Source organism: Equus asinus, chromosome 27, assembly GCF_041296235.1.
Source record: "Equus asinus isolate D_3611 breed Donkey chromosome 27, EquAss-T2T_v2, whole genome shotgun sequence".
Lineage (NCBI taxonomy): Eukaryota > Metazoa > Chordata > Mammalia > Perissodactyla > Equidae > Equus > Equus asinus.
The window spans coordinates 37,860,607-37,876,623 of NC_091816.1; the positions used below are offsets into that span (position 1 = coordinate 37,860,607).

Here is a 16,017-nt window from a genome sequence, read left to right on the forward strand (position 1 = left end):
TTGGCTCCCACGACTAGGGAGGCTGACAAGACCCATGATCTGCTGGGCCAGTTGGCAAGCTGGAGGGCCAGCAGGGCTGAGGGTGTGTGTAGCTCCAGTCTGAAGGCTGACAGGCTCGAGACCCCAGACAAGCCAGTGTTTTAGTTCAAGTTCAAAGGCAGGAAAAAGCTGATTTCCCAATCTGAAGACAGTCAGGCAGGAGGAAGCCTCTCCTGCTCATGGGAGGGTCAGCCTTTTGTTGTATTCAGGCCTTCAACTGACTGGATGTGGCCCACCCACTTTAGGGAGAGCAGTCTGCTTTACTCAGGCTACAGATTCAAATGTTTACTCATCAAAAAACACCCTCACAGACACACCCAGAATAACGTTTGACCAAATATCTGGGCCCAGTCAAGCTGACACATAAAATTAACCGTGGCAGGCATCAGACTTGTAATTTTCCAACATTCCTCAGTGTAGCGAAACCTTAATCTTCAACCACCAGTCTGAAGCACAAATTGACCGACCGGGTGAGACAGTAAAGGTGAAGGACGCGCAGGTGGCAGGATGTACGCTTCCCTCCCATCTCTGTACGACACTTCAAGGATACAGTTTATAAAGGGCTAATTCCCCAGAATTTAGAAACACTTAACAAGAAACCATTTGGTGTAAGTCCAAAAATGTCACATTAAATTGTCTGTTTCTTGGAACCCACAAGCAAAGAAAGAAAATTGGAAGTTACAAAAGTAACAAATGAATTATAATTTTTGAATGCATTTTAAAGATGGTATATGTGAAATTATTAAGTCCAGATGATCAAGAAACTCAAATGTGTCTACAGGACTTTATGACCACATCCCTCCCATTTTCAGTGTTAGTTCTTATTCCACATCACTGCAAGGAAAGAAAACTAAATACTGACACTGAGGGGCTGGATTTAAAAGCATTACTACAGTTTTTTTGTTTTTTTTCCTGAGAGCAAAAGTATTTTATTTTCAATGTTCTCAGATTATTTTTATAATGTCATGAATTTAGATCACTTGTTTTAATTTAATGCTTTTTAAACTAACATATTGTAAAGAATAAAAGCCATGGTGTCAATGCTTCTTGTAAGTATTTATGAGACAATGTAAATATATACAAATAGTAAATACAATTCTCCACTGTAGCCTGAATTTTTTGGCATCTAATATCTCTATATCTTTAAAAGAGAAGTATATTTTAAAAATAAGTGAAAATTAAGATTTTTTTGTTTTAATACATATGTTCTTTTGTTGGATTTTTCTGATCAGGGAGTAGGCAGGGAAGGAATTTATGTTGGCACCTAAACTAATTAGGTAAAGAGTGAATCAGGGAAGGCTTCCTGGAAGAAGCGATTCCTGCATTGAGTCTTAAAGCATAGCTAGGAGTTAGGCAAGAAACCAAAGGAAGCAAATTCTAGGCTGAGCAAATAGCGTGTGCAAAGGCACAGAAGGGAGAGAATTTCAGGAAGAGTGAGTGTGGGGGGCGGGGAGGGGGCAGTGAGAAGGTGGCAGGAGCGCTGGCTGGGTCAGGTCATCCTGGGTGTGCACTGTCACGTGGAGGCCTGCAGCCTGTACTTATCGGTAACAGGAAACGAAGAGAGGGTGCCCTGCAGGTAGTGTTGGATCAGGCTGCATTTTTAGCAAGGAAATCGGCAGCAGTGTGGAGGGCGTGATGGAGAGCGATGAGAATTCCAGCCAGGGGACCAGCTGGAGGGCCACGCAGAGATCCACGTGAGTGTGACTCGGGCTGCAGCAAAGAGAGGTGACGCAGGTTGGGGCGGGATGCTGATGGAGGGGGCGTGAGAGGAGGAGGCGACAGGACTCGTACCTCTGCAGCATCTTGAAATCTGGGGAGTGACTCATTCCTTCATCCATTCCTTTATGCGTGCACGCAGTTATTTAGGCATTGGTTGTTTAGGTTATAGGTTATAGGTTACATGATGTTAAATGACCAATTCCACTGGTTTACTTCTCCACGTGTTAAACAATTATGCCTTATAGTAACTGATCACCTTGCTGTCTTGGTGACACAGAATTTCCTGCATGGATCTCTACTGACTCTCCATCCACCTGTACCCTCTAACTGTACTCCTATTTGAGGTGAGAGATCGAGTTACAGGATAAGTTGCAGATATTGTAAAGTACAGGAATCCTGGACTACGAGTCAGGAATCTGCGGTTCTAGTTTCAATCCTATTACGACGAATTGATCTTGACAATGACAGAATACACTGGAAACCTCATGACCATCAGCGTTTACACTCTTCTCCCATTCTATGTAAGTGGCCATTTCTCAGAGAGGGACATGAATTACGTGAAAACAGGTGGTTCTGAAGGAAAGAGCAGGCTGCACACCTGGGGAGAATCTTCTGAGCATGTTTGTCCCCACCTGAGCAATTCCATCTCACACATGGAGCTCCTTGGACAAATCGACTACTTGTCTGCGGAGCTCACTCTTTCTGAGAATTAGGAAGCCCATTCCACCATGTTTATTCCAGAGAGGTACATATTTTACTCTTAGGAATTGCCACTGGACGCTGGCTCACTCCTACTCCTTCTTTACACTCAGTCCAGGGTCTCCTGCCCCAACCCCCACACCGCCCCCTATCACTCCTGGGGGCCCCGCCTGCAGTCAGGTAAATTCAGGTCTCACTCCTCTAGGCTCAGGCCCCTTTCCGTGTAGTTTCTCTCACTGGTCCTGAGGGCGGAGACTGTCTTTCATTCACTTATCTTGAAGGTCCGGAGCATAAATGGATAAGGCGGTAGATGATTCTTTGATTATAGTTGAAAGAAATCACGGGCAATTAAAATCACACGACTATTTTTTATCTTTTAGATGTTTAGGCTGCGTATGTTGACTTCTTCTAAAATGCAAGTCTGCACGCAGAGGAGAAGCACCAAGTAGCATTCCTGCAAAGACCTTTTCCCACCTTTCAAAGAGCTCAGCGCTGTGGTCAGACTCATCAAGAGGCAGACGCCCTAGTTGTGAATCCGTCTCTAAACTCCAGGCACGGGGAACGGGGTCCTTTAAAGACATGACCGGGCTCCGTGTCAGGACAAAGAGCTCCAGGGCGGCCTTCTCAGGGGTTCACGGAAACCACCACTGTTGTTGTTTTCTGAGGAGAAGTCCTCACGGTGACCATGACAACCACGGGGACATCTTGGACCACTTGGCCATTTGCTAGGACGTTTCCGGGCTGACGTCATCATTTTCCTGTTGCCTGAATGACAACATAGATTGATGCGGCGATGCAGGGCAGAGCCAGGACTCGGGCAGTATCTGACCCCGGGAGAGCTTGGAGGAAGAGGCTGCCCTTCGTCACCCGGCTCCCACCTTGCCACAGGGGACACCCGCCTGGCGGCCTCCACTGGACTTGTTTGACATCATCAGCACAAACTTGAATTTATTACAAGGATTAGCTTAGCATGCCTGGGAGGGTAACCGGCTCCCCGTTCTTCCGTCTGTCTGCGAGTAGATCAATGTTGACATGTGGCCTGGCTTCAGAGAAGACTTCATTCATTCATTCATTCATTCATTTATTCCCTCATGCACTCAACCAGTATTTGTTGAAATCCTATTATGGTAGACAGACTAATGGCTCCCCCAAATGTCCACGTCCTAATTTCTGGAACCTATGGCCATGTCACCCTACATGGCAAAAGGCACTTTGCAGATGCGATGGAAGTTCAGGGTCCAGAGATGGGAACACTACCCAGGATTGTGACGGTGGCCCAGTGTAATCACGAGGGCCCGATATTCGCAAGGCCAGAGGGGCAGAGTCAGAGAAGGAGATGTGACAAGGGGGACAGTCGGAGTCACGTGGCCAGGAGACCAGGAAGGCAGCCAAATTCTAGAAGCTGGAGGCTATCTTGGAAACTGGAAATTATGATGTACCCTAGAGAAACAAGTCGCTATAGAAATATGAACAATAAAATAAAAATAAGTTTATGGCTGTTTCCTCTGTCAGGGTTTGTATGGATTTTCCCTTTGTTTTAATGACTTCTAGAATCAGCTGTGACATATGCTGAGAAAATTTTTGACCCAGAGAAAAATCATTATAATCTTATTTTATAGCATTTTCCTCCACGATATCAATAACGCTCCCTCCCTGGGAAAATCGGGCGAAATGCATATTGAGACAAGTAAATCTATCTGATAAATCATTTCACAGATGAGAAAGAAACCATGTGTGAAATGAAAGTTAGATGTTTTCAAAACCACTTCACTTAAGGAGAGAACACTAATCAATATGCAGAGTTCTCCGTAATGAAAGAAACAGCGGGGTGGAGAAACGCTTCTGCTCGTGGGTCATCCTCCCTGGCAGTGTATTCTCGTCCTGTCGAGCTCCCTGGAGATTAGAGAAAAGGGGCCTGTTTCAGCTGAATCACCACAAGCCTTTAAGGACCGAGGGATGAACAGCTGGACTCGAGTCCCCGAGACAAGCACAACCTTCGCTGGCGGCATCAACCCACCCAGGTTTAAAACCGAATGCCTGATACATATTTAAAAACTCTTAACAAACCTTTCATGCATATATTTGATATTTAATTATTACTAGATGAATATTAAAATTATATATTTGCATTTATACAAGGTGAGACAATCTAAAAACACCAACTTCTACTTTTCAAGCATGCAAAAAAGCCCCCATATTTAAATAAATCTTATTCTTCAAAATCATGTGAATATTTCTTGAAAATAACTTTTTTCAGATTATTTTCAAGAGCCAGTTGTAGAACCAGAAAAGGAGATCAATTTGTCAAAATCATCTCTCTCTCTCTCTGTGCAGGTGCGCGCACACACACATCAACAAAGGACAGCTATTAAATGTTAGTTTATGATCCTCCAAATGTTTTGACACAAAATTATGAAAATCCTGTTTTGCCTCAAGGACAGGATGCTCTGAGTCGAACAGGAAGGTCAGGTCTGATAAGGAGTAGGTGTTCACAGCCGGGATGGGTAGAGAGATTTTATCCACACTTTCGTTTTCCTGTGTTTTTCCAGATATTTTTCATTTCCGTGGTATCTCTCGCAGTCTTATCAAGGGCCCTATTGCTGCATGCCATCTCAGTTCTGTTTAAGGAAGAAAGATTATAAACGTTTCGTGGGCGATGCTCAGAGTAAATCGGGCAAAGGCAGGAACTGATGTACCCGGCTCATGTCCTCAGAATGGCCGGTCGTCCTCGATGTGCTGAGCAGCCCCACTCACTGTCTTCCATTTCTTCTCTCATCTGACTTGCAGGCTGTTCCCGAACTCTGCCCCCACCCCCAACCGTCTAGAGGAAATTTGTATTCAATAACCAGGCCAAGATCCAGCAGAAACTTTGAAGAGAAGCACTTTTTGTAATTTATTTGGTGCATACGTTTTGAGACTACATGAATGTACTCGGTAAGATATGTACATAAATTAGAACTGTAGTCTGAATTCGGCACCGGTTCTTGTATTCTCTCTACCAATTCTGTTTTCTTCTTATTTTCCCTATGATGACAGCTCTAAAAACAATAAAGTCACTTTCGACAAGGTAATTATTGTTCCAAAGTATTTCTGAAGATCATGCAAGTGCTTAATTGTCACTTGCTCATAAGAGACACTCAACAAATATTGGCGAATTTATCTGTAATGATCTCCAAAAGTGTTTCTTAAAACACGGTGATTGTAAAGCTCGTTACTTCCCGCGGTTTCAGATCTGCTCATTTTTCCCATTTCATTTTCACCAAGGGCAGAGCATGAGAGGCGGCCCAGGACGCCGCCGAGAGGAGGGAGCAAGTGGGACAGGACAGCAGAGGGGAGAGCCAGACACTGAGCACCCCCCACCACAGACCACCACGCCCCCTCGGTGGCACCTGCAGGATGTTGGCAGTCCTGCAGGTGTCCCGCGGAACAGGTCCAGCACCGCCCTGTCGGTTCCCACGGAGCTGTGCTGAGCTGAGCGCCAAGATCCAGGACACTTCTTCTGAGGCCCCAAGGCTGAGACATCAGAGGACCATCATGGTGCCACAAAGCATCATGAAAAGACCAAGAGGACCCAGAGCTCTCTCTGAAGACTAGTGATCAGGTTTCCTTGACACATTTTTCATAGCTACTGCTTCTTTTGAACACCTCAGAAAACCAAGAGTCAGGAAGGTTAACGTGGCTAAGACCTCCGAGTGACAACGTGATGGAACAAGGTTTGAAGCCAGTGTATCCTGTTCCATCCACGGGCTAAACCACAATATATTTTCCTCCCAAAGTGCCACGAGGGCAGCACGAGTTCTGCAACCTGTAATGACGTGTCATCTCCCCAAATTCTCACTAAACGCCTCAGCTTTGAAACAGACCACGCTGTGTCTACGGGATGGGGACACACTTCTCCCCGAACTTCCACTGTCTTCCCCACTCTGTTCCTAACACTTGTTATCGGGAACCATGCTCTTTCTGTTTCTTCTGAGAACTGTCCCCGAACACCTCTGACACGTCCGCAGCATCCGAATTTGCTAACACTCAGATCAGCTCGCTCAACATCGCTTGTTTACGAGCTTCCCTGCTTGGCCTTTCTAGGTAGCTCGGCAGCTTTTATCACGTGCTGTGTTTTATGGGTTTCTCTGGGCCATGTATATTCATTGTGTTATATAAAAAATAATAGTGCACTGAAATATTAGGCAGTGATATTTAGTTTAGGTGGTAAATTTTCAAAGGGGTGGATATGGTTTTCCATAAGACCTGAAGGAAACTGTGACATTGAATCTGTTGAGCCCTAAGACGATTAGTGAATTTACATTAATGATTGATCTGCTTTGCAGCAATGAATCATGTTTATGGATCTGCTTACCGAGCAACAGAGCTTCAGGCTGGATAGCACTACGAAGGAGCCTGGCATCAGTGCTCATCAGCTGAAGCTTTACTGCAATCTATTAAACTTTGATATTTAAAACACAATCACCTTCCAAATGTCAGCACTTAAATTTTTTTTTCCGATACAGAATGTTACAAAAGTTATACTTGATTATCTTAAAGAAGCTTGATAAGTAATAGATTTCATTCTAAGAAAAAGAAAGGTTATGAAAGAAATGTTTCAGAACATCACTGCAAATATGACAATGTAACAAACGCAATTTGGAAAAGTAACCAAACGTCTGGAGAGTAAATTGTGCTGGAGAGTAAATTGTGCCCGCGGTACAGGTGCAGGTGCCCCGCGCCTTCTAGGACGAGGATTCAGGCACATCTGTACACTTTTCGCTCGGAAGGTCGGAAGGGGCATGCTCCTACCTGCTGTGGATCTGATGGTTGAGGTGATGTTGGAGGGCGTCATTGCGGGAATACATTCGTCATCTTGTGAGTAACCAGCTTGAATGGCTCGAAGGTAACTGTGACTCCTCGTCCGGAAGCAGCCGGGGAGGTCCAGGGCGTCCATGGCCTGAGACTCGACCTCACTGAAGACCGATTCGCACACCGACTCGAACTGCCCGTTGATCTCCGCCTCACTCATCTGGAACAAGAACGACACAGCTGATGGCGGGATCCAGCCGGGTGACCACGGCCACGTCACAACACAAGAGAGAACAATATTCACCCCGATCTTCACTCCCAAGCTTATGTTTTCAGCCTAGTCAGGTCGAATCAGCACTGGGAACCTGTCAAGCTTGGGAAATAGCTTATTAGGTCGTTACTTACAAAACACTAAGGTAAACAGCCAATTCCAAGATGTCATTGAAGTTCGATGGACCCCCAAGGCAAACCTTTAAAGGACAGCTGACAGTTATTACTAAGTTTAAGAGCGACAACGTGTTTAAAAGTTTAGCACCATACCTGGTACAGAGTAATTGTTCAAAATGTTAGCCCTTCCCTCTTTTTGTGTTTTCCGAATGACCCCTCACCGTCCCCAGCTGTTTAGAGCCCAGGCGGCTCCAGGGGTCGAGGCCAGTACACGAACACACTTTAAGTAGAGGAAGCTAGTTTTAGTCCTCTTCTACTCATGGTCCTGGAAACCAACAGCAAACTTGTCAGCAAGCTCCTATCCTTCTCCCCACGAGTCCAGAGGAGAGGGGAATGGCTGGACGGCTGTGCCTGTCTACAGGCAACAACGGCATCACCTAAATTCCAGTTTTGTTCTTTTTCTTCCTCAGCCTGAGTTAGTGCGTTCACTTCATTTGATAGCTTAGCAGGTAAAGGAGTTATTTTCAAGACTGAGATTTAATTTCGAGGTATACCGTCAACCTGGGAGCCCAAAAATTCCAACTATATTTGAAAAAAATTATCCAGGCTCTGAACAGAGCGGGGATCTCAAGTGGCATGCACACACGGGGTTGACCGTCGGTGGGTGGAAGGGCCTTTGCGCAGGGTCGATGACCCTGGGAGGACACGCTTTTCCTGAGGTTGCTAGATGGAAATACTCATGTGTTTCCGGTGAGCCAAATCTAGAGGTTTCAAATGGAAATCCAATAAAGTGAAACATACTACTAAAACAAGGTTGAAGAGAACAGGATGGGAGAAGAAATGGGAATTTTAAGAACGAGAAGCTGAAACTGGACAGGTAACATGTAGCTGCCCACAGTCCTGAGGACGAGAGGCCCACGGTTAGCGGGCAGCGGTTAGCGGCTCCAGGGGCTGATGGATGCCTTTGGGGCTTTGACAAATGACCCTCCCGGGTACTCTTACATTTGGGTATGTCCCTTGGGAGCATCTTATGTGAGCAGGTCCCGGATGCTTGTTCGCGAGAGGCATGAGCAAGGGCTGCAGCTGGTGGAGAGCAGGCACGTGGAGGTGAGCAGAGTCAGAGCTTCGGGAGGTGGCGGGCACAGCACACCCATGGCCTCCTCCTTCCCTCCATCTTATCTCCTTGGCCCATCCCTCCTGCCTGAGTTGACTGGGGAGCCCAAGCCCGAAACCCTGACGCATCCCCATGGCCAGGTGGATCCTCTAGTCCAAACCCGGCCCCCGCTGTCCCGCACTGACTCACTCTTCCCGCCACATCCCCACGACCCCAGCCCCGGCCACCTCGGATTGTGCCATCCCAATGCCTAAGATGTCACTGACAACGTCCTCAACACCGGGGTTATGTTGGCAGATAAATAGAAAAGCATTGTTTTAAACCCCAGATTAGTTCCCCTCCTCTAATTGTTCACGGAGTAAACACAGGCAGAAGAATCCACTTTCCTCTTTTATAGGGAAAATAAAACAGGTACCCTCTGCCCGCCTCCCTGTGCCTCATGGACCTGCACATGGCTTCCGGCTGCCTGGGTTTCCCTGAGATTATTTCACGACTTCTCTGGTTTTCCTGATTATTTACGTGCTAGAAGAATGGCTCTCCCACTCAACAAAGGCGAGCGAGTCTAAGTAGTCACTATCCTGGAGATGATGGATCAGGATGCCAAGGAGACTCAAAGGCAGGGCTGTTTGCCTGACGCCACAGTGTAAGAAAGAGAACATTTAGGTTGTGCAGGCAAAAAAGAGCAGAGAAAGATGAAGGGGCCCTGCATTCATCCGAACGGTTTGAGGGTTCCCAATGTTGGACAGAGACAGACAAATTCAGAGGGAAGACAGACCACAAGCTCCTGTCATGGGAGCTGCAGGTACCCCGTGAAGGAACCGAATCAGAAACCCCTAAATACGGCATTTTCTGGACTACAAATTTCTTTCGATCTAAGTTTCCCCTGATACGGAATTACATCAAAAAGCCTCAGATTGGTTTGTCATTTATGCCAAAGATCCACATTAGACACTTGAAAAGGCCCATTTCTGAGGGATGTGGCCCCGTCTGCCGGCACCCGGATGCGGGGTTTCAGTGGACACCTTCTGCAAACCTACCCAGGCACAGGAGCTCTCCCCTCTAAGAAGAGAAGCTGTCAAACCTGTACGTGCATTTTACAAACACAGGATTAAAATTTCAGTAAGGACCATTTGGCTGGTGCTTCCAGCAACAAAAACCTATCAGCAAGGTTCTGGAAATGAAGATGACTTTTCCCCAAACAAATACTAAGTAGTTGAGAAGGATCTCAAATTGGTCTAGAAAGTAACTGAAATAATCTGTTTTCCGGGAGCTGATTTGTGCACTGAACCCGAGGGAGATTTTGAGAAGTGGATATAATTTTACGTGGGAACTCACACCGTGACTCAGCCTCCTGGAGACGTCCCGCAGGGATAGGAAGCTAACGGGGTGAGCTATGGAAGCAGCCAGTGCGGCTCAAAGCATCTTACTTCTTCTTTTGTGAACCACAAATGCAGAAACGCAACTAGGACTGCTCCTAGATATCAGCACAAAGCAGAGAAAATTGGGGAAGTGATGAGAGTGGAAGGGAGACTGTCCAGCTTGCGGCAGAGAGCTCTACACAAAGCTGAGCGTGGGCCTCTCCCAGGTCACGACAGACGACATTTACGGAGCAAGCGCGACACGGCGAGGATGCGGAGACGATGGGACCCTGGAGCATAGCTGCTGGGAACATGACTCAGTGCAGCCACTGTGGAGAACAGTGTGGAGGTTCCTCAAAAAATAAACATGCACTCTCATATGATCCAACAACGCCACTTCTGGGTAGCTATGAACAAAAATTGAAAACAGGGACACGAACAGATACTTGACACCACGTTCATAGCAGCATAATTCACAAGAGCCAGAAGGTGGAAACACCCCAAGTGTCCATCAACAGGTGAATGGGTAAGCATAATGTGGTCCATCCATACAACGGAATATTATTCAGCCTTAAAAAGGGAGGAAGTTCTGTCACAAGCTACAACATGGATGAACCTTGAGGACATTATGCTCAGTGAAATGTCAGACACAAAAGGACAAATACTGTGGATTCCACTTATCTGAGGCCCCTAGTGGAGTCACATCCACGGAGACAGGAAGTAGATGGGGGGCCAGGGGCTGGGGGAGGGGTGGGGAGTGAGTGTTGACCGGGGACAGAGGTTCAGTTTGGGAAGATGGAAAGTTCTGGAGGTGGATGGGGTGACGGTTGCACTACAACATGAACGTACTTACTACTGAACTGCGTGCCTAAAAATGGTTAAGACGGCAAATTACATGTTACATATATCTCACCACAACTTAAAAAAAAGGATGCATGACAGAAAGAGAGGCTGTGATCACGGGGAAACACCTTTTTAAAGAGAAAGAAAGAGAACGAGACAATGGCACGATCTGAAACTGTGAGGAAGGCGGACGTCTTTCCTGCCGTGAGGACGCAGAGGGTGGCCTCCTGGTCCACGCGGGTCTCCAGCACCGCTGCCCTCCGCACAGTCCGTCTGCCACATCCCTGAGCTCGCCTGGCTCCCGGAAAACGGCTCAGGTGGTCGGAATTCTCCCCATTGCTGATGGACAGAAACAAGGTCAATGTGGAGCCCGTCACAGTGACGGTGACCCCAGCAGGGTCCGCCGGCTGAGCCCCAGGGCAGGTGAGAGATGCCGCCCCCAGGAAGATAAGATCGGGGGACCCGGATGGCAGCCCCCTTGTTCTGCACTGGCCCTCCAGAACGGTTTCCATCTTTCGCCCTGTGAGCTGTCAGTGACCCCGTCACAGGTGCTCACACACACAAAGTGGCCACATTGTGAACCCCAATATGGCAGGAAAAAATTCAATCAACACTAGAGGTTCATTAGGTCATAGAAACACTGTGAGTTGGGTGTGGAGGTATATAAAATGATAATGAGGGTTTGAACAGGTGACGAGAAATACATTGTAATAGGGGAAAAGGGAGCAGGTCCATGCTCTGTAGGAACACGGCTGAGGCCTCCTCAGTGGGTCCCCTTGCGGTCTGTTCCCTCTGCGACCTCCATCCCCATCGTGCAGTAAGAAGCCGGTGGAAGATCTGGGGACAGAGTGAAGCTCGTATCTGGACACGCCCGCCACTTTGCAACCTAAAATAAGACAGATGTGTTCCGGCTGACTTGCCTGGAAAAACCTGGACCTGATAAGGGCTGTGAGTCCCCAGAAGCACCAGCAAATTTGGGCAGCCAACATTTGTGTGACCTTTGGGGCAGGACTCAGACCCTCCATGTGGGGAGTGGGCATGTGATGCGGGAAAGGAAGCCGCTCAGTGTGGAGGGGATGGAGAGTGGGCAGGAAGCAGAGGGCTGCTGGTGCCTCTGCTCCCTCTCGGGTGACTTGGGGATCTGCCAGGCATGGGGGACATGAATCCCCACGCTGCCCCCATCTGGCGTCAGACAGGTAACTGCTTTGAGACTTGGTTCCTTATGGCTGCTGTATGTCTCACTCCGCTGTCTCCCCAGTCCCAGCACAGCCGGGAGGAGCTCCAGTAAATAACGCTGAGTGTCATGTCTGCCGGTGGGATAAGCATGGCCATGCCCCACGGGGTGGCTCCTCATGATGGTAACGGACAGGGCGGCCCAGAGCAGTGGCTGTGGATGCAGGCCTCAGCAAACCACACCACTGTCACATTATTATTTATCAAATGAGGGGAAGGTTAGAGCATCTTCAAGTCTGCTGTTCCGAGTGCATTTAAGGGATATGAAAAATGTGGGCACTATTCCATTTAACGTGTAGATTATTTCTATATATAACAACACTGGCGCTAAATTAAGAGTAAGATGGGGCAGCATAATTCACAAGAAAAACGCAGCTGTGTCCTCTGAAACTTTAGGGAACATCATTCTGAGAATGAAAAGGACGTGTGGGGGCCTGTTCGATGAACTGACAAATTGGTGAGTCCCAGAGAGCTCTGAGAAAGGTCAGTGATGACTAAGTGGCCCAGAGAGCTCTAGACACGCGGCCTGGAGGATCGAGGGGCTGCCGGGCCGCTGAGTCATCTGTGACGGTTCCCGAATAGCAATAGTTCTAATGTGAGTTTCTAGCATTTTCAGTGAGATTCCCCCAGGTAAGAAATTTTATGGTAAATGAGCAAATCCGATTCCTCCAGCTGGTCAGTAAGAACTTGTTCAAACTGCGGGTGCGAGTTCCATGTGCAATGCTAAATGTTCACTGTTGGCAAATTCCAGGATATCGGCCAGAACACTTAAATCACCTAAACGTATTCTTCCCAGGTTCATGAGCTCAAAGAAAACAAAACTAACAAAGTTCAAATCAAGAAACGGCTTAGAGACAAGCCAATCTCAGAAGACCCCTGTTAGACTTTTAATTTCATTTTTGCACAGGAGAAAAAATTGAGCATTAAAGGTAAAGAGTGAAATTTTAACAGCTTCAGCCACTAAATTCAAGTGTCTCAAGGACACTGGAGGATTCCCAGATATAGCATCTCCAATGCATCGTCCTCAGTCACTGGGAATTGCCCTCCTCCTCCTGGAATTGGCAGGTCACAATGGCCTGGGGCTGATCCTGAATTACCGCAAGTCTGCATGCAGGTGTGCAACAGCCCCCTCACAGCCAGGGTTCCAGGATTATTTTAATAATTATTGCTTATTATTATTTTAATAATTATTTTAATAGTATTATTACTTTAGTGATCATAATGGGTATCGTTTGTTGAGTGCTTATTATTCACTGAGGTCTTTACATAATAACACCCAGAATTCATTAGACACGTGTTCTGTCACTCTGCTACGGCATTGCACCTGTTATGTCATTTATCCTTGCATGGCCACACAGCAGGTGTTACTCTCTCCTTTGATGAGGAAAGAAGTTCACCACGGCTAAGGAATTTCACAGCTAGCCGAGGCCAGAGGCAGGGGGATCTGAGCCCAGGTTTCTGGCTGAGAATCCCTACTCTACAATAAGTGGAAGAAAGCATTGAGTGAGCCTGAAAACCTCAGGTTAGCTTAAGCACTGTTTTTAAAGGCAGTTAAAATTAGTAAGCAACGTGTCTAATTAAAATTTTAAAAATGCAATTCTTATTTATCCTACAACATATGGCAGTTAGAAGTACCAGCGACTGCTCGTTTTGCTGTGGCGCATTCTTCCAACAGTTCAAAACAGGGTGGGAAGGCGTGCTGGGCTCCTCCTTCTGTCAGTCAGCCGTGCCTCTGGGCCTGATTAAGACACCACCATTCACCTGGGGACCCCGGACCCTACTTGGGGCTGCAGTGCCTGGTGAGAAATAAGCCCTGTGAGCCTGACAAACACAGTTGTCTGGGTGACACCAGCACCAGAGCATGTTTCCAGCTCTTCTTACTGGACCTTCAGGGGTTCAGTTTGGAGGACGCGATGGAAAGCCACTGCAGTCTGAGCCGGGTCCCCACAGAGCTCTCCCCCTGCCCTCCTTTTATTGGGGAAAACCTCTGGGAGAGGAAGACAGCCCGAGCCGAGTCAACAAAGGAGGTAGAGGGGCAGCTATCAGTCACTCCCCACTCAGAGGAGATCAGCATAAGAATGACGGAGCCATAAATGTCAGGAAGCGAGTCTTACAAAGTTCACGGGTTTGTAATCATTTCAAGATAATTCCAGGCAGGAAGTTCACGTCTGCTCGTGGCCCTCCCCTAAGACATGCTGAGCCACTGTCTCTCCCCTGCAGGCAGATGTCTGTGACGACACGGGTTTAGAGACCCCAAGGGAGAAGGGAGGGAGAGAGTTCCCAACCTGGCTCACGCAGCTGGCCTGGCTCAGGGTGCTGACGGCTCGCATGTAGCTCTGGTTCCGGGAGCGAAACTTCGGGGAGTTGTAGCCGGCAGACGGGTCCAGGCTGTGACCAGCGGGCACGTCGCTTGCAGTTTGCAGGTAGCTCTGGCTATAAGAAAAAAGAAACGAAGAGAAAAGGCGTTCCGTGAACATGCACTGAAGGGGCAGAGAGGCGACGGTTATGGAACCAACGCCAAGAGGCTGTCCAAATTTCCAGCTGAACGTCAGTCTTTTGATGGAGCCTCGCCTTATGTAAATATTCTTGAGGTTCAGTTGCAAATGGGCACTGCCTAACAGTCACCGGGGAGGCTATTTACAAAACTGCTTTGAAACCTGACTTTTTATGGCGGAATTAGGATCATTCCACATTAAAACAAAGAGTGCGGAAAGCCTGGCAACTCACACGGCCTTGTAGGGAACTCCGTTCCCGAATTCGAGCCAAAACCCTGGAGAGTCTTACAAAGATCATTTAGCCTTTGGCAACTTGACCTACTCAGAAACACCAAAAAAAGTGAAAGGCTCGCCCTCAGTTTTAATTTATGCAGAGTTGTCTGGATTATGCAATACAGGCAGACGGAGCGAGAGGACTGATCATTTCCTTCCAAAGTCCCCTAAAAACCAATGTCCTCTGGTCTCCCTTCTTGCCATTTCGTAATGTGTTAGAATGGGGGAACCTGGAGGATGTCAGGCAGACGGGGGTCAGCTTTGCTTAAATTTCTGGCTAATTGAACTCTTTCGTGTCAAGTTTTGTGACGATTTTTTCACAATATAGTAAGAATTCATTTTATTTGATCAAAAACTGGCATAATATGGACAGAAATGATTAATGATTCCTCTTTCCTCTTTTGGATCACAATGGGGCCATTACATAGGACCACTGCACTGGTCTGTGTGTAAAAACGTTTATAAACATTCTGCTGCTGATTCTGACTCCAGGGTCAGCTGGTTAAGTGTGTTCCCCACTTCTCAAAGTAAACTCTTAACGTAAACGGTTTCCTCTGTGATTTACTCCTTTCTTTAAAAATAGGACAGCAAAGGAAAAAATTGGGCTTGATTATACGTTCTGATTAAGTGAAGCCCATTTATTATAGATTTAGTCATTATTTCTGCTAAAATTAACAATATTTTTATGTATTAATGGAATATAACATATTATAAATAATTATAATTTCTGCTTTAAAACCAGGTATATAACACCTCCTGGGGCTTTGGGGAGAGAAAAAAAAGAGGGAGATTGGCAACAGATGTTAGCTCCGGGCCAATCTTTCTCACCAAAAAGCATACTTAAAAAAAAAGTCATTATTATAGAAAGCTATTTTTTTTTTCTTTTAAACAGACTCACAGTAGTTGACATTTGCCGCCTCCCATTGTTCTGGGTACCTTGTAGGCATTTTGCTCTGTACTAACCCATTCGATCTTCATGGGAATCCCATGAGGCAGGGTCATTTATAACCCTTACTGTGCAAGTGGGGAGCCTGAGCCACAGCAGCGCTGAGTCACTGACCCAGGC

General features: G+C 47.0%; 1 protein-coding gene across 5 annotated transcripts in view; it reads right to left on the reverse strand.

Annotated features, from left to right (window-relative positions):
* DLGAP2 (DLG associated protein 2) overlaps positions 1-16,017 on the reverse strand; it is an 823,888-nt gene that overhangs the window by 53,171 nt on the left and 754,700 nt on the right. For all 5 annotated transcript variants that reach the window (XM_070499944.1, XM_044760599.2, XM_044760596.2 and 2 more), the window contains exons 8-9: positions 14,469-14,616; positions 7,249-7,468 (exon numbers count right to left, since the gene is read on the reverse strand). In XM_070499944.1, the coding sequence (XP_070356045.1) occupies positions 7,249-7,468; positions 14,469-14,616 (368 nt within the window). The remainder of the gene's footprint in view (positions 1-7,248; positions 7,469-14,468; positions 14,617-16,017) is intronic.